Source organism: Globicephala melas, chromosome 12, assembly GCF_963455315.2.
Source record: "Globicephala melas chromosome 12, mGloMel1.2, whole genome shotgun sequence".
In the NCBI taxonomy this organism is placed as follows: domain Eukaryota; kingdom Metazoa; phylum Chordata; class Mammalia; order Artiodactyla; family Delphinidae; genus Globicephala; species Globicephala melas.
The window spans coordinates 51,567,120-51,594,308 of record NC_083325.1 but is presented as its reverse complement, the minus strand read 5'-3'; the positions used below and the strand labels follow the sequence as shown (position 1 = coordinate 51,594,308).

At 37.2% G+C, this 27,189-nt stretch overlaps 1 protein-coding gene across 2 annotated transcripts in view; it reads left to right on the top strand.

The window, feature by feature from the left end:
- Positions 1 to 19,680, top strand: part of MSH2 (mutS homolog 2) — a 73,358-nt gene extending 53,678 nt beyond the window's left edge. For both annotated transcript variants that reach the window (XM_060309393.1, XM_030857739.2), the window contains 8 exons: positions 4,891 to 5,014; positions 6,462 to 6,612; positions 9,024 to 9,121; positions 12,162 to 12,407; positions 13,500 to 13,704; positions 14,942 to 15,189; positions 17,022 to 17,197; positions 19,228 to 19,680. In XM_060309393.1, the coding sequence (XP_060165376.1) occupies positions 4,891 to 5,014; positions 6,462 to 6,612; positions 9,024 to 9,121; positions 12,162 to 12,407; positions 13,500 to 13,704; positions 14,942 to 15,189; positions 17,022 to 17,197; positions 19,228 to 19,398 (1,419 nt within the window). In that variant the 3' untranslated portion in view covers positions 19,399 to 19,680. The remainder of the gene's footprint in view (positions 1 to 4,890; positions 5,015 to 6,461; positions 6,613 to 9,023; positions 9,122 to 12,161; positions 12,408 to 13,499; positions 13,705 to 14,941; positions 15,190 to 17,021; positions 17,198 to 19,227) is intronic.
- Positions 19,681 to 27,189: the final 7,509 nt, after the last annotated feature.

The following is a 27,189-nucleotide window of genomic DNA, read 5'->3' as shown; positions in this document are numbered from 1 at the left end:
TCTTTGCTGTTCATTTCTTCTTCCTGGATATTCTTTAGGAGTTCCTTTATTGGTGGGGGGGAGTCTGTTAGTCACATTTTGTTTGTTGGAAAATGTCTGTATTTCACCCTTGTTCTTTTTTTTATTGGGGTATAGTTGTTTTTACAATGTTGTGTTAGTTTCTACTGTACAGTGGAGTGAAGTAGAATTCCCTGTGCTATATAGCAGGTTCTTATTAGCTATCTATTTTATACATATTAGTGTATATATGTCAATCCCAATCTCCCAATTCATCCCACCCCCGAACCCCTGCTTGGTGTCACCCTTGTTCTTGAAGGATATTTTATCTGAGTGTACAATTCCACATTGACAGCTACTTTTCCTTAGTACCTGTAAGATTGTGTTGCATTGTCTGCTGGCTTGCACTATTATTGTTGACAAGTTTTGATCCCAGATATTGGTTCCTTTTACTACACTGGGCCCAAAAGTGGATTTCTTTTTTATTTTTCCTATTTGGATTTGCTGTGTTTTCTTAATCAGAGAATTCATGTCTTTTATTAGTTCTGGAAAATTATTAGTCATTATCTCTTTGACTATTGTGTTTACTCTTTTTTTCTAAAGCTATGATTAGACATGTGTCAGACTTTTGCATTCTTTTTCTGCCACGTGTCTGTGCTGCTCTCTTTGTGATTATTTCAGATGGTCTCATTCTTCAGCTCTAATATGTTGTTTAACAATCCCATTGGGTTTTTTAAAATAAATTTATTTTATTTATATTTATTTTTGGCTATGTCGGGTCTTCATTGCTGCGCGTGGACTTTCTCTAGTTGTGGCGAGCAGGGCTACTCTTTGTTGCGGTGCACAGGCTTCTCATTGTGGTGGCTTCTCTTGTTACAGAGCACAGGCTCTAGGCGGGTGGGCTTCAGTAGTTGCAGCACGTGGGCTCAGTAGTTGTGGTGCAGGCTCTAGAGCACAGGCTCAGTAGTTGTGGCCCATGGGCTTAGTTGCTTCGTGGCATGTTCCTGGGCCAGGGCTCGAACCCATATCCCCTACATTGGCAGGCGGATTCTTAACCACTGCCCCACCAGAGAAGCCCGGGTTTTGTTTTTTTTTAATGATTATATTTTTCATTTATAGAGGTTGTTTGGTTCATTTCTAAGTCTGCCTAGTCTTTTCTTTTTTTTTAAGTAGTAGCTTGTTCTTTGCTCAGGTGTTCCATTCCCATTCTTAATATTCCATCTCGAAAATTTCTTGCATTTAAATCGGTTCCTTCTTTCTGCTGAGTCTTACCGTTTTTTTTTTTTTTTTTTTGACTCTCTTACTCGTGGTGGCTTGTTTCCTTGTCTGTTATGTATGTTTAGATTATGAATTCTCATTTATCTGGGTTCCTTCTGTGCAAATCATATATCCTCTCAGATAAAATTTGCTTTTGCCTTATACCCTACAAATGTAATTAACCCAATAACACATTTATTTCTCAGCCTGTAGCTTTCTACATTTGTTAGGGCAAAGATTTAGCTGTTGAAAAAGAAACCTCAAATAAATCGATAACAGTGGCTTAAACAGGAAAAGGGGTTTCATTTTCTATCACGACAGTGTAGGCATAGCAGCACAGGGCTGGCAGGGCAGCCCCACTGTCTCTGCACCCTGTCTCCCCTTTACTTCTCTAGCATCCTTAGGGTGTTGCCTTCATCTTCAAGGTCCAGGATGGCTTACTACCTTATCTTTATTCCAGCCAATGGGAGAGGACTAAAGGGGAAGATGAGGACACATTCTGGAAATGGTACACATCATTCCTGCTCACATTCTGTTGGTCAGAATTTAGTTACATGCCCACACCAGCTGCAAGCAAAGCTGGAAAATGTAGTCTTCGTTCTTGGTAGCTACGTGTCTCATGAAAAATTGTCAGTTCTGTCACTGTAGAAGGAGGGGATAATAGAAATGGCCATACCCAGCAGCCTTTTTCACTGCTGAGACATACAGCAGACATTTGAAATCCCAACTCCAGTGAAGGCAGGCTTTTATTTATTTATTTAAAATTAATTTTTATTGGAGTATAGTTGATATCCAGTGTTGTGTTAGTTTCTGCTGTACAGCAAAGTGAATCAGTTATACATATACATATATCCACTCTTTGTTAGATTCTTTTCCCATATAGGTCATTACAGAGTACTGAGTAGAGTTTCCTGTGCTAGACAGTAGGTTCTTATTAGTTATCTATTTTATATATAGTAAAGGCTGGCTTTTAGTCACACATTGTCAGAGAGGAGATTCTGCCCCTGCCTTCCTTTTTCCAGGGGCCCAGGCTGATAGAGGCACGTTTCCCTAATTGTTACCATATCTCATGAGGTAGGTTTTTAACATGGTCCCCCAGCCTTGCTCTATGCTGGGGACTCTCCACTTTGCAGGAGCTCAGACATAGTTTTCCCTAACTCAACTATACACTTATTTGAAAAAGTGCTTATAATATTTTATCTAGTATTTCTAGGATAGTGGAGTTTTTGAAGATTTCTAGTATCTTCCATACTTACTTTCTCCTCTCTAATTACTTTAATCTCTTTCATGTGAATTCTCTCTGATTATATCAAGTCTTTTCTACTATGTCAGTACAGGTAATTTGATTCAACAGTATCTCTCCTCTTCTTTGTTATGATGTATTTATTTGTATTTTAATGATATTGCTAGGATCTAACTTCCCTTCCTTATTCTTTTTATCTTGCTTCTTGATTTCATTATCCCGTTTTGGAGTTCTAAGCCTGGGTTTATTTTGTTCCATTTCCTTTGTGTAGTCTGGTGTAATGGGTGTGTGTGTTTCTGGAGCTAGGTGGGTGATAATCTGAAAGACAACTCGTAGAGGTCATTATGTTGTGTTTGTTAGAATACCTCAGTTCTAGGTTAGAACACTTAGTTGGGTGGTATATTTTCTTATCCATTGTTTGGGAGGAGTAAGGCATTAATGAAGGATACTCCATTTGGTGTGTGACCTAAGAGTGTTTACTAAATTAGAGCTCAGTCATCACTTTCCCTTGCTTCACTGGGGTCTCCCAGCAGCATTTTCAGAATAGTATTCCCCCATCTGTGGAAGGAAACTGTAAGGGCACCCCTCAACTTTCTACTCTCCAGGTTGGGATTCTTAGTGAGATTTCTCAGGGTTTTGTTGACTCACCAGAGGATTTCTGGAAGGTGGGAGTGAGGATGGGAACTAAGCCTGGCTCAGCCTCGCTTCTCTTTAAGTTTCATTGGAAGAAGGCAGTTCTGTAACACTGTCAATCCACCATTGTAGCATTATTTTTTTCCTTGGATTATCATAAGTCTTGGTCCTTGTTTCTAGATCATCTTCATTGTTTGTTTAAATAACTGTATAATATTCTAGTGATGTACGATTGTGCAAATATTGTGATGTTCTGTTATTTCCACGTCTTGTTGTAACAGATAAATCTGTAGAGATTTTATTCATCCCTGTGTTGTTTGCTTCTGTTGCATTATTTCCTTAGATTGAATTCCCAGGAGTAGAATTGCTATGTCAGAGTATAACAAATATCTCTGAGTCTTGTCTCATATTGCTTTTTCTTTTTTAAAGGTTATAACAACTTAGATTCTCACCAGAAATGAATGAGTATACTAATTTCACTATAGCCTCATTAGTATTTGGTGATAGGGTTTTTCTTTTTCCTTAAAAAAATAGCTATAGGCTTCTCTGGTGGCACAGTGGTTGAGAGTCCACCTGCCGATGCAGGGGACACGGGTTCGTGCCCCGGTCTGGGAAGATCCCACATGCCACGGAGCGGCTGGGCCTGTGAGCCGTGGCCTCTGAGCCTGCGCGTCCGGAGCCTGTGCTCCGCAGCAGGAGAGGCCACAACAGTGAGAGGCCCGCGTACCGCAAAAAAAAAAAAGCTATAGAATAATATCTTAAGGTTGCTTAAATATTCATGTGTTTTATTATTATGGAGCTTTAGCAGTTTTCTGTGGCTTTAGTTTACTACTTATTTTCTCATCTGTGAGTTGTGTGTTTTTATGCCTGCCCATTTAATGACTTGATGTTTTTCTCATACATGCAAACAAGTGCCGTTTTATAAAAGAAAACGTCAACCTTTACATTTTTATATTTTGCAAAGCTATTTTTACAAATCTTTTGCCTTTTAAAAAATTAGGTTTATTTGAAATTTTAAATTTTAGTGTATTATATAATTAAATCTTTTGTTGGTTTAAATTGAGAAAGTTATTTGATTAAAACTTTATTCTCTTTTTTTGCTAGCTTTCTGTATTGTGATTTTATTTCCCTATTGTGGTGTTCAATTTTGGTATGTGAAGAAGGTGTGCTGTGATTAAGTGAATAGTAATTGGGAGGAATTTATATCAGTCTCACTTACTGAAGTTTTAAAAATCTTGTTTTAGAAAACTGACTCTTATATTTTTACATAAAATTAGGTCTTTTCAATAGTTCTTAATGTCTATAAGGATAGGATTCATTCTTTTTAAAAAATATTCTTTCATAATTTGTTCAAGTTTTAGTCATTTTGTTTCAAAAAGGGATTTCAAGAGCTAACTTTTCGAGATTCCTAAGATGGATCCTTGGTTTGGGCAAAAACTACACATTCTGTTACAGTCTTTAAATATTGCTTAGGGAAAAATATAAATAAAAATAATGAATACTGTTAGGGACAAAATTATCATCAGCACTATGTTTCATATGAATAATTTTTCTATATCCAGAGATCTAAGCTCCTAATAAACAGAACTCTTTATATCTGTTAATATATAGAAACTCCTTATAGTGTGACTGAGTAACTTATGGATAGTGAATCATTTAACTCAAAACATTAGTGAATTTTAAATTAAGCAAAATACTTTCATGACTTCCATCTTTACCCATCATTGATAAAATTTAGCTACTCTTTGTTCTGTCTCTAGGTGGAAAACCATGAATTCCTTGTAAAACCTTCATTTGATCCTAACTTGAGTGAATTAAGAGAAATAATGGATGACTTAGAAAAGAAGATGCAGTCAACATTAATAAGTGCAGCTAGAGAACTAGGTAAGAATGGGTTCTTGGAGGTTTGAATAATTCTTTTGTCTACATAGTGTCCATACTGGAGCCAGAATTGCTTTCCTAGAAGACACAATTGATCATGCCACTTCCTTGTTTAAAGTGCCAGCCCCCTTTTCTACTGAATAAAATTACAGTCACACAAAGTCTACATACAGGGTTCTTTACATCTGGAGCCTGGCCTCCCCTTCAGATTCTTCTCTTACTAATTTCCCTAATCCCACGTTCCTGCCAGACAAATCACCCTACATGCCCTTGCATCGTGTCTTTTAAATAAGACCTGTTTTAAATGTTACCTCCTCTATAAGCCTAATTCTACTAGGAATAGTTCATTGATTTGGCTTTGGGGTTCCCAAGCACTTCATTAATATCAACTTAAAAAAAATTATTAGATTTAAATTCCCTGGATTATCGGTTCCCTAATCAGTCTCACACTGTTTTGTTCTCTTTTGCTCTGAATTTATAAACCTCTTTGTTCTGAGCATCTCTCACATGTATGTTGAACAAATAAATCTTAGCATAGTAGAAGACCCCTCAGAGCAGCAGTACTCTTGTATATGCCCATACCAACATATATAAAAATTTTTACAAATAGTTTCCTTGGAGAGTCCTTATATGAACTAGATCCTAGATTTAAGAATCTTTGCCTTGAAGGATATTGAAATTTACCCTCCTCATTTCATAGATCTCTCCATGTCTCTTTCCTCTGTGGTCAAGTGAGGTCTGTCTTTAGTTGTTTGCTGCTTCTAACATTCCATAGTCATGCTTTAGCAAATAAATTTGTAGACAGTATCTCTCTCTTCTGGTTTGGGGTCTAAAGATCACAATGATGGATGAGATTATGAGGACAGGACAAACATAAAAACTCAAAAATCTTAGGTGCATGAAGTCTAGCTGATTGGTCATTGCTTGTTTTGTGAAGCTTCCTACACTTAACACGAAGTATATGTCCTAGTTTTTCTAGGGTTTCATTGTCAGAGTCTCAAGTTTTTGTTTGGAAAGTATATTTGTTTTCTTTAATTATACTCTATATTAGTTCCAGAGAAATGCTTTGGTTAACTAAAGAACCCTCAGCAGAACTCCTCAAGGACAGCGACCATTTCTTATCTACCCTCATGCCCACAGCATCTTAGAACAGTGTGTGCTACCCACTGCTGGTGCTCTGCAGCCTTGGTTGGGTTTACCTAGAAAGGCCTCCGCATTAGAAGCTAACATTAATAAGGGCGTTTAAGTATTTTCATGTAGTTTTTTGAGTGAAGTAAGTGAAGTAGGATGTGCATCTTTCCCAGTTGGGTAATATTAATAATTTCCAGTATGCTGTCATGTAATAAAAGTGTATTTTTCACTATTTAGATTTAAGTGTTTTAAACACTTACATTGAAAATGGCTGTAGATATCTATGACATACTTTTTCTTTTTTTTCCTGATCATGAAGGCTTGGATCCTGGCAAACAGATTAAACTGGATTCCAACACACAATTTGGATATTATTTTCGCGTAACATGCAAGGAAGAAAAAGTCCTTCGTAATAATAAAAATTTCAGTACAGTAGATATCCAGAAGAATGGTGTTAAATTTACGAACAGGTTTGTAAGCCTATGTTAAATTAAGTCTTTACTAGTCCCATGAAACTATTCTCTGATGAAATGTGAATGTTCTATGGTAAGGAAGTTTTACTGTATTTATTGTTAATATAAGGCATAAGATAAGATTGAAACTTTTTTTCCCTTACAAGAGGTTGGTCAGATATCCCAACACCACTTGTTAAGTAATTCATTTTTTCCTCATTGACTGAAATGGCACTTTGGGTCTGTTTTTAAGATTATTCTTTCATGTATGTCTCTTACCATCCTTTTATCAGTATGAAATACATTGTATTACATTTATTTTATGTTTCCATATCTATTACAGTTAGTTCCCCTTCATATCTCTGTTAGTTATTTTCACATTTATTTTTTCTAAGAAAACTTTGTTATCCTTGATCATTAAATTCTTCTGGTATATCAGTTGGTTGTATCATTTAGTTTAGGGAGATGTCTACCAGCCTTAATAAGGCCATTCATTAGACTACAGCTTTTTTTAAAAAAAAAAAATGTGTTCCATGTTGTAAAAAATCTTACCAGTTTTTTTCTGCGTTTTCTCTTGCTGATGTTAGGAAGTTCCTGAGGCAGATTATTCATGGGTGAAAAAAGAATTATTTAAAAATAAATCTTCTGTGACTGGTAGAGTGAGGGCATTTATCCTTTCTCTTCTGTAATGTTCTAGAACTTATGGCCAGCCTTACTCCCACCCTCCTGAATATTCTTAGTATTTACAGCTAACTTTTGTATATATGATCCTCTTTCCATTTATTTAGTAAGTGTTTTGAGTGTCTGTTACATGTAGACATTATTCTAGGTGTTCAGACAACCTAGTAATGAAAACAGTCGGTCTGTTTAGTTTGTTTCTCATAACAGCTCTCTGAGATAAACAGGATAGGTTAAAGTTCTCTCACTTTTTAGATGGAGAAACTGAAACTCCAGTTCCCCAGGATTGGACAGCTAGTAACAATAGATACTCTAACCTGGATCTTCTGTTGCCAAATTTATTAGTTGCTGTTTCTCAATCACACTATATCCCTGATTCAAGAAATTTATATATGTTATAATTAACCAATGGGTGACTGGAAGATGATTATAACACCTCAAAAGTTCAGTCTTACCTAAGCCAAAATATATATAGAGGTTGAACTGACCACAGCGGTTCCAAAAGTTGTGAAAAATTCATTCGTTCATTCATTCATTGCTTGTTGTCAACAGATTGCTTGCTGTGGATCTGACTCTGAGATCATATAATTGTCCTTCTTAAAAACCTCCAGTGTCTGTCATCCAGAAAAATTTTAAATCTTTACTATAACCCGTACAATCTGATTCCTGCCCACCTCTTCTTTTCTCTCTGTCAGCTCTCCCCGTCACACAGCAGTCTCACTTTTATAATGTCTTTGCTTCTTTCTTTTCTTCCTTTAATTCTTTCCAGTTGCCTGTTTCATAGTACAGTGCCAATGTACTGTTCTCAAGCTGTATATGCATGTTATGGCATTTGCTGGTTCCATCATGTTCACAGTTATTGCCTTGATTGACTAATACCGCCCTCCTTCTGATAAGTACTTCCCCCTCTTTCTTGTATCCTCTGTGACCCCCTCATCTTGTCTTTTTGTTTTTAATTTCATTCCCTTCCTTTGATACCAGTGAATATTTTTTCTCTATTCTCATCTTCAGCAATTTTTATTTCAACCTTTAATTTTCATTTACTCTTCAAATTGCTCAGTAAGATTGTTTTCAAAACATTTACCTTACTTCGACAACTTTCAGTATCAAAGACCGTTTCCTACAGTAATGAGAGAAACTGTGTGTGGAGGTGTGTGTTATTTATTTTTTAATCGAAGTATAGCTGATTTACAATATTATATTAGTTTCAGGAATACAGCATAGTGATTCAGTATTTTTATAGTTTATACTCCATTAAAAGTTATTATGAGATAATGGCTATAATTCCCTGTGCTGTACAATATATCCTTGTTGCCTTATCTATTTTATACATAGTAGTTTCTATCTCTTAATCCTATATCCCTAATTTCCCCCTCTCCCCACTGGTAAGCACTAGTTTGTTTTCTGTATCTATGTCTGTTTCTGTTTTGCTGTATACATTCATTTGTTTTATTTTTTAGGTTCCATTTAAATATTTTAGAAAAGGTCACAGACCAGAATTTTACTCAAGGGAATAATTGTTATAGCAAGAATACTATTGGTGCCATTGGGCCATTCCAAACAGCATAAATGTTAATACACTGAATTCCAGCCACATCCGCCCCTAATGAGTTGCCCATTTTCTACTGATACTTCGATTTTAATTGTTTTGATGCTTTATAGGATAATACTCTGGATATATTTTATATAGTGCACATTATCTCCAGTAGATGTTTTAATATTTTTAATAATACCATTATCTTGATTTGCAGTAAATTGACTTCTCTCAATGAAGAGTATACCAAAAATAAAACCGAATATGAGGAAGCCCAGGATGCCATTGTTAAAGAAATTGTCAATATTTCTTCAGGTAAATTTAATAGAACCAATACATTAAATGTTGAAGGTTTGTGGCAACCCTACCTTGTCAAATGATGGTTAGCATTTTTTAGCAATAAAGTATTTTTTAATTTAAGGTATATACTTTTTTTGTTATTGCACACTTACAGACTACAGTATAGTGTAAATGTAACTTTTATGTGCACTGTGAAACCAGAACATTTGTGTGTTGCTTTATTGTGATATTCCCTTTATTGCGGTGGTCTGGAACTGAACCTGCAGTATCTCCAAGGTATACCTGTAGTAGTCTTGAAAAAAATGTTTAACCTGGGGCTTCCCCGGTGGTGCAGTGGTTGAGAGTCCGCCTGCCAATGCAGGGGACACGGGTTCGTGCCCCAGTCTGGGAAGATCCCACATGCCGCGGAGCGGCTGGGCCCGTGAGCCATGGCCGCTGAGCCTGCGCGTCCGGAGCCTGTGCTCCACAACGGGAGAGGCCACAACAGTGAGAGGCCCGCGTACCGCAAAAAAAAAGAAAAAAGAAAAGAAAATGTTTAACCTGAATAGTAACAAGAAGAAAAAAAATTGGATAAATTTAGATTGTGGGACATACTTTTTAAGGCCTGCACTTTTTAAAAATGTCAGTGTCATGGAAGCAAAGAAGGAATGGGCAGGTTCTGTTCCAGATTAAAGGGTACTTAAAGTGACAGAACAGTCAAAGGCAGAGGATGATCCTTGATTGGATCCAGTACTAGGGGTTGGAATTGGGGACTAGCTATAAAGGACACTATTGGGACAAATTGGCAAAGTTTAATATGAGATAATATGATATTGGTGTCACATTTCTTGGGTGTGCATAGTGATTAAGTAGGAAGATGTCCTTGTTCTCAGGTTATGTGTGCTGGATTATTTAGGGGTAGTAAGTCATTTAAAAAGTATAAGCATGTATAATTCTGTAAATTGTTTTACTATTATGAATTTTTATAGTAAATCAGAAAGAAACATAAAACTTTTAAAGGGTTTTAGTATACTTTATATATTTGTGTTGAGATGAATGAGATTTGTAAAGGTTACATTTTTGCTTGGTGGTATCAGATTGCTGTAGCATGGTAATCTTCTAGTTGAATTATGTTCCTAGCCTAGATTGCATTTGTAAGGACCCTAAAAAACACTACATATGTTCAAACTGGGAGTCTTCCCCCAAAATAATATTAACTAATATTCATTAAATACCTAGTAGGTTAAAGCTGCTAGATTTTAACATTTAAATTGAAGGTTTTGTATTTGGATTCACCTTGAATTTAAATGAAACCTCTTCTTGGTCTAATATACACACTATAAACTATCTTTATTAAAAATGTAATAGATCATTTTTGTAATTTATCTTGCTCTTAAACCAGAAAAGGTGATGCTGTGAAGAGCCAGGTGTTGTGAGATACCAAATATAGACTCTTGATTAAGAGGCTTTTGGTTTTCTTTTATTATAAACCTATTCTTGTTGGTATTTAGAAATTTTATGAGTTAAAGTAATTATGTAAGTACTCCACTAATATTTAAGTAATTCTCACAGGTTCCTATTGCTATATGGTAGGGTAGTATGATGAACTCTCCCCCTCCCCCCCCTTTTTAATATGTTAGGTAAAACAGGAATAAATTTAAAAGTGGTTTAAATTCATAAGTTAATTTTTATTTTCAAAAAATATTTTATCACTTATGGGGAACAAGGGAATCAGATTAGTCAGACTTTCTGCCATTTGATTAAACTCATAATGTTGTATTTTTCTAAAACTAAAGTGTTCTCTTGATTGTCTTTTGAAGCTTTTGACACATTGATGTCCATGTGATAGTTCGTGTGAGCCATGTGTCTGTTATACCAGCCCCTCCAACCTATTAAAATTTTAGAATCTATTCTGAAAATTTTGACCATTTTTATTGCCTAATCATGCTTTGCCTAGCATGTGTCAGGGACTGTTTAATGTATGTAATAGCTTTTAGTTTTACTGCTCTAGCAGAGTGGAATCTTGTTGAAAGTGTTTTAAGAAACAGTTATGGAACTAAATTTATGCTAAAATTTAACTGCATGGGAGAAAAACCTCAAGTAACAATCTTGACAGTCACATTATATCTTATTACCTAGTGTTTGCACGTTTCTTAGGATAATTGTGAAATGCCATCCTGGTTTCAGACTCTTAAAATTTAGAATTGTGCCTCACATATCACTGCACCCTGCTTTTCTTACCTTATCAATATATCATGAAAGCTTTTCCATAGAAGCTTTTTCTTGTTAGTTTTTTTTTTAACCTCTACCTCATTTCCTTATATAAGCAGCTATGCACATTTTTTTTTTTTTTTTTTTTGAGAACAGGCCATTTATTTTGTAGAACATTTCTCAGTTTGAGTTTGTCTGATGTTTCCTCATGATTGTTTTCAGGTGATACAGTTTTGTCTGGAATACGCAGACGTTACTGTTGTCTGTGGATTCATATTAAGGGGCACATGATGTCTTTTGCCGTATCATTGGTGATGTTAACTTTTGCTGCGTGTGGGTTTCTCTAGTTGCCATGAGCTGGCGGCTACTCTTCGTTGCAGTGTGCAGCCTTCTCGTTGTGGTGGCTTCTCTTGTTGCGGAGCACGGGCTCTAGGCACGCCGCCTTTGGTAGTTGTGGAACATGGGCTTAGTTGCTCTGCGGCATGTGGGATCTTCCTGGACCAGGGATTGAACGGTGTCCCGGCATTGGCAGGCCGTTTCTTAACCACTGCACCACCAGGGAAGTCCAAGCATCTATGCACTTTTATATTTTAATGGATCTTGGTAAGGGAGGGCATCATACTCTATTTTTGAAATCTGTTCATGGTAAGGGAAAATGTGACAACACATTTTAACCTCATGTTAAGTTTTAGGTGTTCCTTTCATGTTTAGTTATGGCAAACCTCGGTTAGTTTTTAAAAATGATATAAATTAGGAAATGGTTTTTGAATTCCCAAATGGAGGAGGGTTGAATTTATTCTTACAGCTGCTTATATGTATTTTTTCTTATCCAATATTCCTGTGTACCTTTTCTGTTTTTATATAGGCTATGTAGAACCGATGCAGACACTAAATGATGTGTTAGCTCAGCTAGATGCTGTTGTCAGCTTTGCTCACGTGTCCAATGGAGCACCTGTTCCATATGTACGGCCGGTCATTTTGGAGAAAGGACAAGGGAGAATTATACTGAAAGCATCCAGACATGCTTGTGTTGAAGTTCAAGATGAAGTTGCATTTATTCCTAATGATGTTCACTTTGAAAAAGATAAACAGGTGTTCCACATCATTACTGGTAAAAAAACCTAGTTTATGGGCTTTTTGTGGGTAATGTTTCCCATTTATTATGTTGGAGTGGAAATATATTTTAAGTTGATGAAGAAAATCCTAGTCCTTGATGATAGAAAAAGAACGTTGTTCATTCTAGTTAGTAGTATATTAATAATATATGAATGAATGAATGAATGAATATATGTGAACAGAATGAAACCTCTGTTCCAGGGGTTCAGTGCATTTAAAAATGAACATCTCTTCATCCTCCAAGCTTACCTTTGGGCCAAACCTTTCAATAGTGAGGTCATTGAAAGTCAAACAGAATTAGGTGCTGGAATGACCTCAGCTTAGGGTAGCAATTCTTTAAAAGACATGATACTATATTCATGTGAAACTCGAAAAAAGTAGACTTGTATATAGACTAAGGTAGCTTGTCTCAAACTAAAGGGTTTTGAGAGATCTTAACGAGATTCTAGAAAATAAAAGTGTTAGGGTGCAGGGGTGATAGGAGTCTTTGGGCAAATGTGTTTGGGAAACAGTCAGTGATTGTATTTTATTTCCCCAAATGGATTTTCAAGTTGTTCATGTACTCTAACACCATTAGTTGGTAAATTGCACATTTTCCAAAAGTAGGGTCATGTCTTTGGGTTTTAGTGTGGAATTTACTTGATTTGAAGGACTTGATCATACTGATTCATTCTCTGATAGATGCATTTATTAATGAATTATAGTGTTTAGTTAATTAATCAGTTAGGCCTGTACTGTTTTCTGAATGTCATAAAATTATCCTGCAGGCAGCTTTGTGAGCTGTGGGGAAGTGGTCTGTATGTTCTTTCTAGACCATAGTCAAATTATAGGTAAGATGTATTTTTCATGGGTCCTCTTGAAGAAGGGCACAGCATAGGCTTGTCTGAAGAGAAAATAGCATTGTTTCAGGGACTAGTATAAGGCAGGAACTCTGTTCATGCCTTTGGGCAGCCTGTGGTCTGCTTCTTGTATGTCATATCACATGACCTAGGTAATTAGTCACCGATGTGCAATTTAGGAGTAATATTCAATTTATTAGTTGCAAAAATAAGTTAATAATCTTGCTTGTTGATATCATGTTTTGTAGGTCCCAACATGGGAGGTAAATCAACATATATTCGCCAGACTGGGGTGGTAGTTCTCATGGCCCAGATTGGGTGTTTTGTGCCATGTGAGTCAGCAGAAGTGTCCATCGTGGACTGTATCTTGGCCCGGGTAGGGGCTGGTGACAGTCAGTTGAAAGGAGTCTCCACATTCATGGCTGAAATGTTAGAAACTGCTTCTATTCTCAGGTGAGTTCATTTCCCAGTCTCCTGAAAATGGAAATGGATGTCTCTGTCCTTTGAAAAGTAAATTTGCAGGTTCATCTATAAAACATCTGTGATCTTTTATCTAGTTTAATAGTTTTCCTGTGAGCTTTATGCACTTTATATTATTTTAAAAGGGTGACTGGCGATAGTTGTGGAAAGCTTCTTTGATTTTTAATGTTGTCTTCTTAAGGTTTCTGGTAGTTGTTCACCTTATGAATCTCCCCACTGCCATGCTTTTGCTTACGCTGTTCACACTACCCGGAATGGTCCTTCCCTGCTGTTTACCCAAGTCCTTTCTATTCTTTACAGGCCCGTAATGACAGAAATTCTACTTCTCTGATGACTTTCCTTGTCACATGTGCCTAAGGTCATGGGTGTTTCTTCAAACTCTTTGACATGCCTGTAATTTATTAGCTTTTAATTTTAGAGTTTATGAAATCTCTTGTCTTTATTTCATTTTTAGGAGCTTCTTTGAAGACAGGGAGGCTATGCCTTCTATTTCTTGGAGTCTTCTAAAGTACTTTGCATATAGTAGATCCTTAATAAATTATGCTTTGATTATTGTTTGTGGGGAATTATAGAAGCAATACAAATGTTCAGTAATTAGTCAATAAGTTAATATGCATAACTTAAAAAATTAAAGAAATAAGCAAAAGGTGTCAGTGGCATTTCATGGAGAAAGAAAGAAATGACCAATAAGCACATGAAGAACTGTCAAATTCTCTAATTAAAAAAAAGTTCCCCTCCTTTCATTTGGTTAAAGAGAAAATAAAATGCTAATATCTGGTGCTGGTAGGGCTGTGGCAGGCACACAGATTCACGTGACCACCAGCCGTGTATGCGAGTGTTCGTGTCACCACACCCTTGTCCCATCTTCTTGTGGAATTATTTTTTTTAATCTTGACTGATTTGATTGTTAAGAAATGAATGATAGCTGCTTTATTTGGAAATTCTTAGATTACAGCTAATGAGATTGGTAATTTAAAAAATATTTATTCACCATTTGTTTCCTCTTATGTTAGTTGTTTGTTCATGTCCATGCCCATTTTCTTACTGAAGTTTTAGTGCTTTTCATTGACCTCATTGAATTTTTGTATGTATTAAGATAATTAATCTGTTACATTTGTGGCACATCTTTCCCATTGTATTGCCTTAATTTTGTTGTTTGCATTACCACATGCTATATCATGGGAAATTTTCATATAATTACGTGTTTCAGGTCTGCAACCAAAGATTCTTTAATAATCATAGATGAATTGGGAAGAGGAACCTCTACCTATGACGGATTTGGGTTAGCGTGGGCTATATCAGAGTACATTGCAACAAGGATCCGTGCTTTTTGCATGTTTGCAACCCATTTTCATGAACTTACTGCCTTGGCCAATCAGATACCAACTGTTAATAATCTACATGTCACAGCACTAACTACTGAAGAGACCTTAACTATGCTTTATCAGGTGAAGAAAGGTGAGTGCATACCACTGGTGTACTGTAAATTTGGTGTTCCTATCCTTGGAATCATTAGTAATTGCCTTATTCTGCATTAGGATGAATTATTGATGTTTTTACAGAACACATTTACCTCTTAATTTACAGACTGGGGACAGGGACGTGGTGTGTTATCTATATTTCTATGTGTCATGGTAGAACCACTCATTTTAAAAAGGTCACAGAAAGAATGATCTGCACTTTTGAACATCGTCACAGGGGTTTTGTTCTACCTCCCATGGCAGCATGTTTTCTTGTCAAATTAGCTACTTGATAGTAACAATAAGCTTTGAAGTTCTGAGGCTCTAGCTGTTACTGTTTAATAAACTGTCATAATCATCTGATTATATTTTTAAGAATGTGTTATGTAACAGGTTCATTTAAAGCTGGGGTCTCCAGAAACCTTGAAATTGTTAGTAGTTATCAGGTAAGGAATGACTTATTTGTTGGCATTTCATCCTTTGAGAAAAGTTTGTCATTAGTGGACCTGGCAGCTAATCAGATGACTGCGTTGATGAGATTAACATACTGTAAAGTTTTTATTGCTTTAACATTTCACCAGTCATCAGAATAGCTTTTTCAGATGGCTCTCTGATTTTCCATGAATGCATTTTTCTGCATCAGTTGGTTGCAGATAAATGAGATTATTTTTGAATCTTTGTTGCTTATGCTTCTTAGGAATCCTTCTGAGTTACTGTTTGCATTGTTGTTGATAGAGAATATAGATACTCTTGGTTGGACATGGCATTTAGCATGAAGTTGAGGTTTTGCTTTTAAAAGGTGTTTTGTGTGAGAAAGAAATGGGTTCAGGGCTTCCCTGGTGGCACAGTGGTTGGGAGTCCGCCTGCCGATGCGGGGGACACGGGTTCGTGCCCTGGTCCGGGAGGATCCCACATGCCGCGGAGCGGCTGGGCCCGTGAGTCATGGCCGCTAAGCCTGCGCGTCCGGAGCCTGTGCTCCACAACGGGAGAGGCCACAACAGTGAGAGGCCCGCATACCACAAAAAAAAAAAAAAAAGAAAGAAAAAAGAAATGGGTTCAAAGTATTAAAAAAGACCAGGTGAAATTAGGAGTCGATAGGAACAGGTTCCTCCTTCACTGTGGATGTTTATCAAGCACTTGCTTCTATTTTATTTTTGTTTCTCTAAGCTATGCAGAATATCCAGCTCCAGAATGCATGGGATATATAACTAGGCTAAAGGAAAATTTACGGTTGAGGCAAAAATGGGAGCTCCATGATAACACTGTGAGCATCACTGGTATTTAACATTTGGAAGGAATGTCTTAAGTCAGTTTATTTTCTGCAAATGTGGGTGAAGTTAACATACCTAGTCTAAAAATTTACTAGACTAGATTTGGGTCAAAAATTTCATTGTCATTTGAAATACATTTTGAACTAAATACTCCTTCTAATTAGTGACACTTTACATTTATCTTTTTTTTTCCCACAGTACTTTACTTCCTCCCTTATGAAATGAGAAAACCTCAGAGATACTGTGTTGATTAATTTTTCTTCCGATTCAGATATTTGTCTAGGCTTTTGAGGACTATCTGTCAAGGCTTTTCTCTGCTATTTTTATTTTTCCTACTACATTTGTCGAGGATAAAATATAGCACTGTGTGCCAAGTCATAACCACTTTTCACTGGAGGCTTAATTAAAATTTCCTTAAGTTACTCTGAAACATTTGGCTAATGTATTTGAAATAATACAAAGTTAAGTTTCCTAATGACAAAGTGAGAAAGTAAGTTCCATTTGCATAAATTGCTGTCTCTTCCTACCCTGCCCCTCACATGCCTCAAATTTCTTACAGGTGTCTGTGATCAGAGTTTTGGGATTCATGTTGCCGAGCTTGCTAATTTCCCCAGGCATGTAATAGAGTGTGCTAAACAAAAAGCCCTGGAACTAGAGGAATTTCAGAATATTGGGAAACCACAGGAATATGATGAAATGGAACCAGCCGCAAAGAGGTGCTATCTGGAAAGAGAGGTTTGTCAAATTATTTTTGTAGTTGTTTTTTTCCTGTATGATTCTATTGTTTACTTACTGAACATTCATTATTGGTTTCCACTTACATTTCTTTGCACTGCAAAGAATCCGTCTGTATCATTTTGGTTTCACCACTGCACACATCTGTACAATTGAAAGATAGCATTTCAAGTACCAGATTTCAAAAGTAGGAGGATAGGAATATTAGTATAGGTTAAAATACATAATTCAAAGGAGTTATAGAGGTCCATGCACATATCTTTGATTACTTGTAAACAAATAGATCGAGTTCAGTTAAATCACATATTTACTCAGTGCTTAGCTAAGATGATGAAGAAATGAACACAGTTCCTTCCCTCCAGTTGTTTAGAAACTAGTTGGGGAGGTAGTAATAGTGAGCATGTCATAGAGAATTATGACAAATGTTTACTCAGGAAAGCTCTCTGTGGGCAGGATGTTTCAGTTCTTGTGGGAGCAGTGGATCTTAAGTTAGGCCTTCTGAGTGGTGGGTGAAATTTAGATGTTCACACAGAAAGGTATAAGCCCAGTGGATTTTTTAAAAATTAAAGGATTATTAGTTTCTTGTAATAATGAAAATAAAAGAATCTTAATTTACATCTAGGTCCTGGCAGCACTTACTGTGATTATGCATTGTGACAACCTCTTGTCACATTGTTAGCTTTTTTTTTTTTTTTTTTTTTTTTTTTGCTGTACGCAGGCCTCTCACTGTTGTGGCCTCTCCCATTGCGGAGCGCAGGCTCAGTGGCCATGGCTCACGGGCCTAGCCGCTCCGCGGCATGTGGGATCTTCCCGGACCAGGGCAGCAACCTGTGTCCCCTGCATCATCAGGTGGACTCTCAACCACTGTGCCACCAGGGAAGCCCACATTGTTAGCTTTTACTTGGTGAATTTTTTGTTGTTCTTACTTGAAGGATAGATGATGTTACAATAATAGATGATGTGTATGATTTTGGGGCTTAAAAGATAAGGTTTTATCTGTTGTACCTATACAAGCAGGAGATATGTATTATAACTTGTTATTAGTTTTAAGTAGGGAAGGTTGCCATCCTGGATATGAAACGGTCTTGGTATCAGCCCCACAGCTATCCATGATCCAGGGTTAGGTAGGCTCCTTTATGTAAATGATTCCCAATTAGAATAGAAGTCATATACCATTGATAATATTAATTACAATGAATTTTTTAAAAATTTTAAGCTAAGGGAGACATATAACAGAATTATCGATGTTACTCAATCTAGATTTTATTTTTTGGGAAAAAGAGGCACTTGTTATTTAATAGAGATGTGTTTCTTCTCTATCTTACCATTTGGATTATCTACCTTTCACCTCTAAGGTACATATTACTAACTGGCTCCCTGGTAAAAAGCAGACTTTTCAGTTCAGCTTCACATGCAGTAATAAACATTATAGCCTTTGTCAGGCACTGTTCTTAGCACTTTGCATGCTTTAACTCTTTAATTCTCACAACAGCCCTGTGTGGTTGGTAATATTATTGTCCCCATTTTACGGATGAGGAATGTGTGTTAAGGAATTAGCCCACGGGTCACATAGCAAGCAATAACCACGTTCTTTAGAATGGCAATAACTAGGCAGTAAAATAAACAAAGAAGAAACATCTTATGTGTGTATGAGTATTAAATTTTCAGTGACTGTTTATACCTTATAGTGTTTGTAAACCTTGAGTTCTTTTTCCCCCAGAAGGTTAAGTTTATATATCAGTTATAAAAGCTGAGGGATTTGGGAACTACTAAAATATTCAGTTTCTTTGGCATTAGCAGCTGAAAATATATTTATAAATATCCTTTTAATGACTTGCTATGAAGAAATACAGTCAACTAAGGTCTTTGCTATAAATTCTAGATGGTGCACACTTAAAACTTAAAGAATGTTGTTTAAATATTGGGTGGAGTGTTTAGATTGAAATTATAATGGGACAATTCATTACTATTTAATGTGACTTTTAGAAAAGTCATTTTAAAGACTAATGAAACGTTCACATGTTTTTCAGCAAGGTGAAAAAATTATTCAAGAGTTTTTATCCAAGGTGAAGCAAGTGCCCTTTACTGAAATGTCAGAAGAAAACATCGTAATGAAGTTAAAACAGCTGAAAGCTGAAGTGATAGCAAAGAATAATTGTTTTGTAAATGAAATAATTTCAAGAATAAAGGTAACTACATGAGTAAATTCCACTAATGGAATGAAGATAGTATTGATAAGCTGTTGTCTGTAATGCTTTTGTACTGTTTTATATTAACCCTTTTTCCATAGTGTTAGCAATTGATGTCCATGGGATATCAAGTTAATAAAATACTTAGTATACCTTGCTCTACCTGAGTATATTTTCAAAGATCTTTATTTTGAAAAATGAGAGCTGTAACTGAGGAATACTTAAATGGACATGGGCAATAGTAGGCAATATGTTGAATTTTACAAATAAAATCATGTAGTTTTTAGAATTTGATATGTGTTGTATTTCTTTGTGATAAGACTTTTACACATATTCCCGAATGGTGTGGAAGAAACAAGTAGCCCAGAGACTTTGTAAAAAAGTAAGGGGTCTTAAAGCTAGAAGGAAGCATGGAACCCATTTCCAGTGATTCCCCACAGTGTCCATCTGTTGGCACGAGCCAGGTTGGCTGCATATGCGTTAGCCAAGGAACTTACTATAAATCCAGGGTCCTAGTGTGATCCTCCAGCCCATCTGCCATTCTCCCACCCCAAGTTTGTGATGAGATTTAGAAATCTGGGTTTTAACAAAATCTTTCAGATTGAGAATGCTGATTTAGTCTACCTTTTTTTTTTTTTTTTTGCGGTACGCGGGCCTCTCACTGTTGTGGCCTCTCCCGTTGCGGAGCACAGGCTCTGACGTGCAGGCTCAGCAGCCATGGCTCACGGGCCCAGCCGCTCCGCGGCATGTGGGATCTTCCCGGACCGGGGCACGAGCCCGTGTCCCCTGCATCGGCAGGCGGACTCTCAACCACTACGCCACCAGGGAAGCCCTGATTTAGTCTACTTTTATTTTACAGGGAGATGGAGAGGTTAAGAGTATAGTGGCTGGTCCTGCTGAACATGGGAGGAAAAGGATAGCCTTTTTAATAAATGGTGATGGGATGATAGGGTATTCATATAGGAACAAAATGAGATTGGATCCCTATTCCATATCCATATTTTTCTATACGAAAAATCAACTCCAGTGAATTTTTTACCTAAATGTACAAAGCAACACTACCAAGGTTTTAGTGTTTGTAGTTCTGTAGAAAATAAAATAGAGAAATATTTTTACGACTATAAAAATATAGGAAATATGAAGTTGGTTTTGGGAAGGATAGTTCTTAAGTCACAAACACCATTCATAAAGTTTGACACACTTAGCAATATTGAAATTAGGAACTTATTTTCATAAAAAGGCATCACAAAGTTCTAAGAGTACGGTTGACCCTTGAACAGCGAGTGGTCTGGGGCACTGACCCCCTGCACAGTCGAAAATCCACATATAACTTTACAGTCTCTTCATATACACAGTTCTGCATCTATAGATTCAAAACAAATGTGGATCATGTAGTATTGCAGTATGTATTGAAAAAAATCCAAGTATAAATGGACCCACAGAGTTCAGACCGGTCTTGGTCAAGGGTCAACTGTAGATCCATAATGGGAGAACATATTGGTACCACATAAAATATCAAAGAATTTATATCCATGATATAGAAAGAACTATAAAAATCACTAAACAGACACGATTCTTAATACAACTCATTAACAAAAAGACAACCCAGTTAAAAGGCAAAGGATCTGAATAGATAATTTTCCAAGGAAAATTTGCATATGCAAATAGGCAAATGAAAAGATGCAAGATGTTATCAGGGAAATGCACATAAAAACCACAGTGAGCTACTACTTCACACCCATTAGGATACTAAAATCAAATCAGATAAACCAGTATTGAGGATATGGAGGAATTGGAACTCTCCTACACTGCTATGAAAACGTAAAATGGTGCAGTCACTTTTGGAAAAGTCTGGCATTTCCTCAGTTAAACATATGAGTTACCAGATGACCCAGTATTTCCATTCCTAGATATATATCCAAGAGAAACATGTTTACACAGAAACGTATGCACAAATGTTTATAGCAGAATTATTATTTTTTAAATTAATTTTTACTTTGGCTGTGTTGGGTCTTCGTTGCTGTGCGCGGGCTTTCTCTAATTGTAGCGAGCGGGGGCTACTCTGTTGTGGTGGGCGGGCTTCTCATTGCAGTGGCTTCTTTTGTTGCAGAGCACGGGCTCTTAGGCACGAGGACCCCTTAGTTGCGGCACCCGGGCTCAGTTGCTCCACAACATGTCGGATCTTCCCAGACCAGGGCTTGAACCCGTGTCCCCTGCATTAGCAGGTGGATTCTTAACCCCTGTGCCACCAGGGAAGCCACATACAATGAACTATTAGTTGGCCATAAAAGGAACGAAGGACTGATACATGCTAAAGCTAGGATGAGCCTTGGAAACATTAGTGAAGAAGCCAGGCACAAGAGCCGACGTAATATATAATTCCGTTCTTGTGAAAGTCCAGAATAGGAAAAGGTATAGAAACAAGGTAGATTAGCATAGGGCTGGCAGGCAGGGCATGGATGGCTAGGGAGGTGATAGCTAAAGGATATGGGGTTTCTTTTTCAGATGAAAATGTTCTAAAATTGGTGATGGTTGCACATATCTGTGAATGTACCTAAAAACCATTGAAGTATACACTTTAAATGGGTGCACTGTACAATGTAAATTATATTTCAAACATTTTTTAATTTTAAAATTTTTATTGAAGTATAGTTGATTTATAATGTGTTAGTTTCTAGTATACAGCAAAGTGATTGAGTTTTTTATATATATATATCTCCACTCAAACAGAATATTTATATATTCTGTTTTATATTCTTTTCCATTATGGTTTATTACAGGATATTGAATTTAGTTCCCTGTGCTATACAGTAGGCGCCTTGTTGTTTGTGTATTTTATATACAGTAGTTTGTAACTGCTAATCCCAAACTCCTAATTTACCCCTCCCCCATGCCCTTTCCCCTCTGGTAACCATAAGTTTGTTTTCTGTGTCTGTGAGTCTGTTTCTGTTTTGTAAATAATTTCATTTGTATCATATTTTAGATTTTACATGTAAGTGATATATGATATTTGTCTTTCTCTGACTTCACTTAGTATGATAATCTCTAGGTCCATCCATATTGCTGCAAATGACATTATTTCATTCTTTTTTATGGTTAGGTAGTATTCCATTGTATATACAACACCTTTATCCATTCATCTGTCGTTGGACATTTAGGTTGTTTCCATGTCTTGGCACTTGTAAGTAGTGCTGCTATGAACATTGGAGTGCATGTATCTTTTTGAATTATTTTTCTCTGGATATATGCCCAGGAGTGGGATTGCTGGATCATATGGCAACTCTATTTTTAGCTTTTTAAGGAATCTCCGTACTGTTTTCCTTAATGGTTGTACCAATTTACATTCCCACCAACAGTGTAGGGAAGAGTTCCCTTTTCTCCAACAAAACTTGTTTTAAAAGAAGTTCAGGCACTTTACCCGAGAAGAAATATAAATGATCCATACACATGAAAAGGTCTTCAATCACCAGTCAGAAAAATGAAAATGAAAACTATTCTGGGTTACACCCTCCTGACTCTGCCCTCCCCATCAGATTGACAGTCCTTTAAAATGTGACAATACCAACTATTGGTGGTATTTGTTGATGTGGCACAACACTGCTGGTGAGAATAATTAGCTCGTAAAGTTGAAAACAGACATATGACCCAGCAGTTTTGCTCCTAGGTGCATACTGTGGAGATACGTATACACACTGTACGATGATGGTATACGAGAATATTTGTGATAGACCCAAACTGGAAACAACCCAAACTATAGCTACACAAAATAACATAGATGGAATCTTAAAAACAGTAAGCAAAAGAAATGACAGATAACAAATAATACCATTTTTCTCCCAATCATATGAAGTTGAAGAATAGGTAAAATACTGTTTAATGGTGCATTCATGGGGGTGAGACGATAAAGAAAAGCAAGAACTTGACTATGTAAGTCGGGAGAGTGGTGGCGGTGCTGATGGGGAGGGGCTTCTAGAGGGCTTCTGGGGTGCTACAGCATTCTGGTTATTGACCTGAGTGGTGGTTATGCAGGTGCTTGCTTTATGATTATTGCTAAACTCTGCAATTATGTGTTAAGCGCTTAATTTGGTTTGAGAACAAATGAAAATTTAATGCCAGTAAACCCTTTAAAATGCTCATCTTGATTTACCACACTGTTTTTCATCACTGATAATTTAGAGTAAGATACATCAGCTTTTCTTTTCTGGCTATCGAATGCTTGGGTAGAAGGCAGACTTAACAGAGAAAAAATTTAAATGTGGACATTTTTATTGGTTTAACAAAATCATGTAGCTGCTTATAAGCGGAAGACTTTTTTATATAATTTAAAAGGCAATTTTAAAATTCTAGTGAAATATTTTATCCCCTGGTTAGCTATGAGCGCGTGTTTTTAGATTGCTGTACAAAAGCATGTATAAAATGGAGATCAGCCCATGGTTTTAGTTGTTAGGGCTACGAGAAATGGAGGGGGGGGAGCTGTTGATTCTAAGAAAACGTGTAGTCTCTCAAGCTCTGATAAATCAGGCTGCTTTCATTTCTCTAAAAGAGACTTAATGTTTAGTTCTAAGATGTTTTTGAAAGTGAAAAAAACATAATAGACCCGTTGTTTAAGATGTTTCAGACTTAAACTGTGCTTATTACATGAATATGCTAATGAAGCAACCGGCCTCCTTCCTTTTGGAATGGTAGATGTAAAGCAAAAGATAAACTAATTTCTGACCTGTCAAAAGACAGTTGCATTTTAAAATTCTAATTGCAGTGTGGCTTGGTTTTCCTTCTCCACTCAAACACGAACTTGGATAATACCAGAATAAAGCCGAATCTATAAATATTATCCAAGATTTAGAACTCAGCCATACTGTTACCATGAAATCTGTTGGCCACATAACCACGTTTCTGAGAAAATACATGGTGTTTTTGCATTTTAAAAAAGTTAGCACTAAGAATCCATCCAAGATGCAATTGTTTTTGTAGTTAGATTTTTTTTCCTTAAAATACTCTTTTGAGGGTAAAAATTAGAACAGAAGGAAGATGTTTTAGGATATATTTAAAGAATAACTTTTTCCCTGTAAAATCTCAGTGTTCCACATACTAAGCACATCCTGTTAGACTTCATGAGTATTAAATGCATCTTCTATCCTTAGTCTTTCTGCATTTAGCTTTTTTGGGAAGTATGTTTTTACCCACAGCATATGGTATGAGCTGCTGATTCAGTGCTGAGCGGTTCTTTAAGCTTGTTAGTTATATTCTGTTGATTAAGATGGTGTGCAGAATAGTCAGAAGGAAAACCAGTGTCTGGTCTGAAATAAATTAAACCATGTTAATCAGCTTATGGGGAAGAACAAATGAGTAAAGAGAATTTTCATATACAAAGGAAATCTCTATTATTGCCTTCCTAGGGTCGGTCAGTGTGTTTGGGATAAGGAGATAGGGTGTGGCCGGGAGAGATGACGAAAGTGCCCAGAATGCTGCACATATTTTCTGACTAAAACTGGAAGTGGAGCCCAACTTAAAATAATAGTTTCCTGCCTGATGTTCTCCCCACTCCACTTCCCTTGACAGACAGAGCCACTGCTTTCTCTTATTATTCTGCTCCAGAATTTACCTATTTGGCCAGCTTTCAGGTGTCTGTGAACATTGTGGTACAGAGCCAGGGTATCCAGAGGAAGTAGTCCCTTGCAGACACTGTCTCATTGCAGGTAGCAATGCCTCCTGTTCTTTGAGGAGGAAAATGGGGAGCCCTCGCCTTGCCTTTGACACAGCAGCTTTCCCACGGTCCTGGAAGCAACAGTGTTTCCTGTGTCAGACCACATTCAGAACATGATCCAAATTCAATGTATGTTAGCATATTTTTGCTTTGGCGTGTGGTTTGTCCAAACAAGTGCCCACACACATCTTTCATCCAGCTATGTGGGGAACTCAGCAGTGGCATGAATGATACTGGATGCTGGGTGGCCTTCACTGGACCATTCCCATCCTATTTCTAGACTTGGTAAATAGAAGACCAGACTGCTGCTGCCTTTGCTTCACCTCAAAGAGAGAAAATTATAAACTCCCTAAACTTGTTAAATTTAGAAGAAAGGATAATTCTGTCAGTGGACAATTTCTTATTCTAGCAAAAGAACAATGGCAGTGAATTCCTCAGTGTTCAGAATCAACCAGTAAATGAGACCATAGGGATTAAACTGTATTATCACAATATTACTATTGCATTTATTTCCTAGAATTTTGTTGACACTTATCTGTTATAATTAGCAGTTTAATTTTATGAATAATCTTAATACGTTTTAAAAACCAGATTAAGTATAGTTAAATCTAATTAAGGCAGTGCAACTACTTTCAGTTCAGCCACTAATCTGAAATTTTATGGTGCATTGCCCATCTAGCAAGATGTGTTTTATCAGTTTTTTCTTCACATAATGATCAGGACTTCATGTTTATTATCAATTCTAATGTGATGTTTTGTTGCTAAACATTGTTTGGCTCAGCCAAATCCATCATGAAAATGACTTTCCGCATTGAATCCTTAATATCACAAAGTAGATGCGCGATTTGGCAACATTAAATACTTTGTGAATATCTGAAAATGGCAAGGTGCTGTGCTGGGCTCCTCAAAAGACTCGTCCTCTTCAGCAATACTGAAAGGTGGGTACTTCTATTACCTGCGCTTCACAGATGAGAACGTCGAGGCTCAGAGGTTGAGTAACTTGCCCCGGGCACCCAGCCAGTAAGTGGCAGAGCTGGGGTCTGAACCCCAAGCAGTGTGTCTCCAAAATCCGTACCTTTTTTCTTTGCATTTAAAGGCTTAAAATATTGTTAGGAATCTGAGATGCGCATGTGACAAATTTAATCTTTCTAAATATTATTTAGTGTCAGAATGAGTGATGTCGGCAGTGCAACAGGAGTTAAGGAAGATGGGAGCTGTGGTGCAGACATTAAGAAGTACTATGTCTGTTCTCTTGTGGAAGCTGGTTCTCCCGTGGAAGGCTTCTCTCTCGGGGCTGTGGACACAGCAAGAAGCATCCACCGGGGGCCCTGCCACCCGTCTGGTTCGTGGCAACTACATGGCTGCTCTCTGGGGCTTGATACCCCAAAGGAAACAGGAGCTCAGCAGCTGCATTCTTTCAGAAGTTCACCAGTCACCAAATGCCAACATCTGTCTGGCCAAGGGATTACACTGAACCGTCTGGACAAAGGATTATGTTTAAATGAGAATAGAGACAGTCAGCCAGAAGCTTGCAAAATGAGGAGATGGAATTAAATGTCAACAGTGTTTGGAGCAGGACACCGAATCTGGCACACTCAGATATTCGGATCACTTAACTTGGAGGTTATGTATGTTCTCTCTTGAGCCAGGAAAGTTTTATCCAGACTGTGGGGAATAACCCCGGAGGTTTTCTCCACCGCTGTGCTCTGAATTCGTGCCTAGTGAGTAAAGTGCTGAGTAAGCCTGCACAGGTCAAGATATGGGGGAGTTAAAGTGAGCGGCAATGTGGCGCATCAGGAAGGCTGCTTGAGTTGGATTAGCCCTTGCTTGGCCACTTAGCTGTGTGACTAGAAACTGCCCCTCCTTGGATTTCCCCTCTTTTGTAATTTAAGGGGGTTGGCTTTTTAGAGTTCTCAAATGCCACACCTTCAGGGCCAGGCAGGTGCAGAGTACAGAGAATAGTAGGGTTAAGGTGAATGCCCCAACCTAAAAACAAATGATTTTTTTCATAGGTACTATAAAAGGGCTTAAGCCTTGGTTGCAGTTAGTCTAAGCCAGCATCCAAAGAGCCACCCTGAGGTGATACCCGCTCTCCTCAA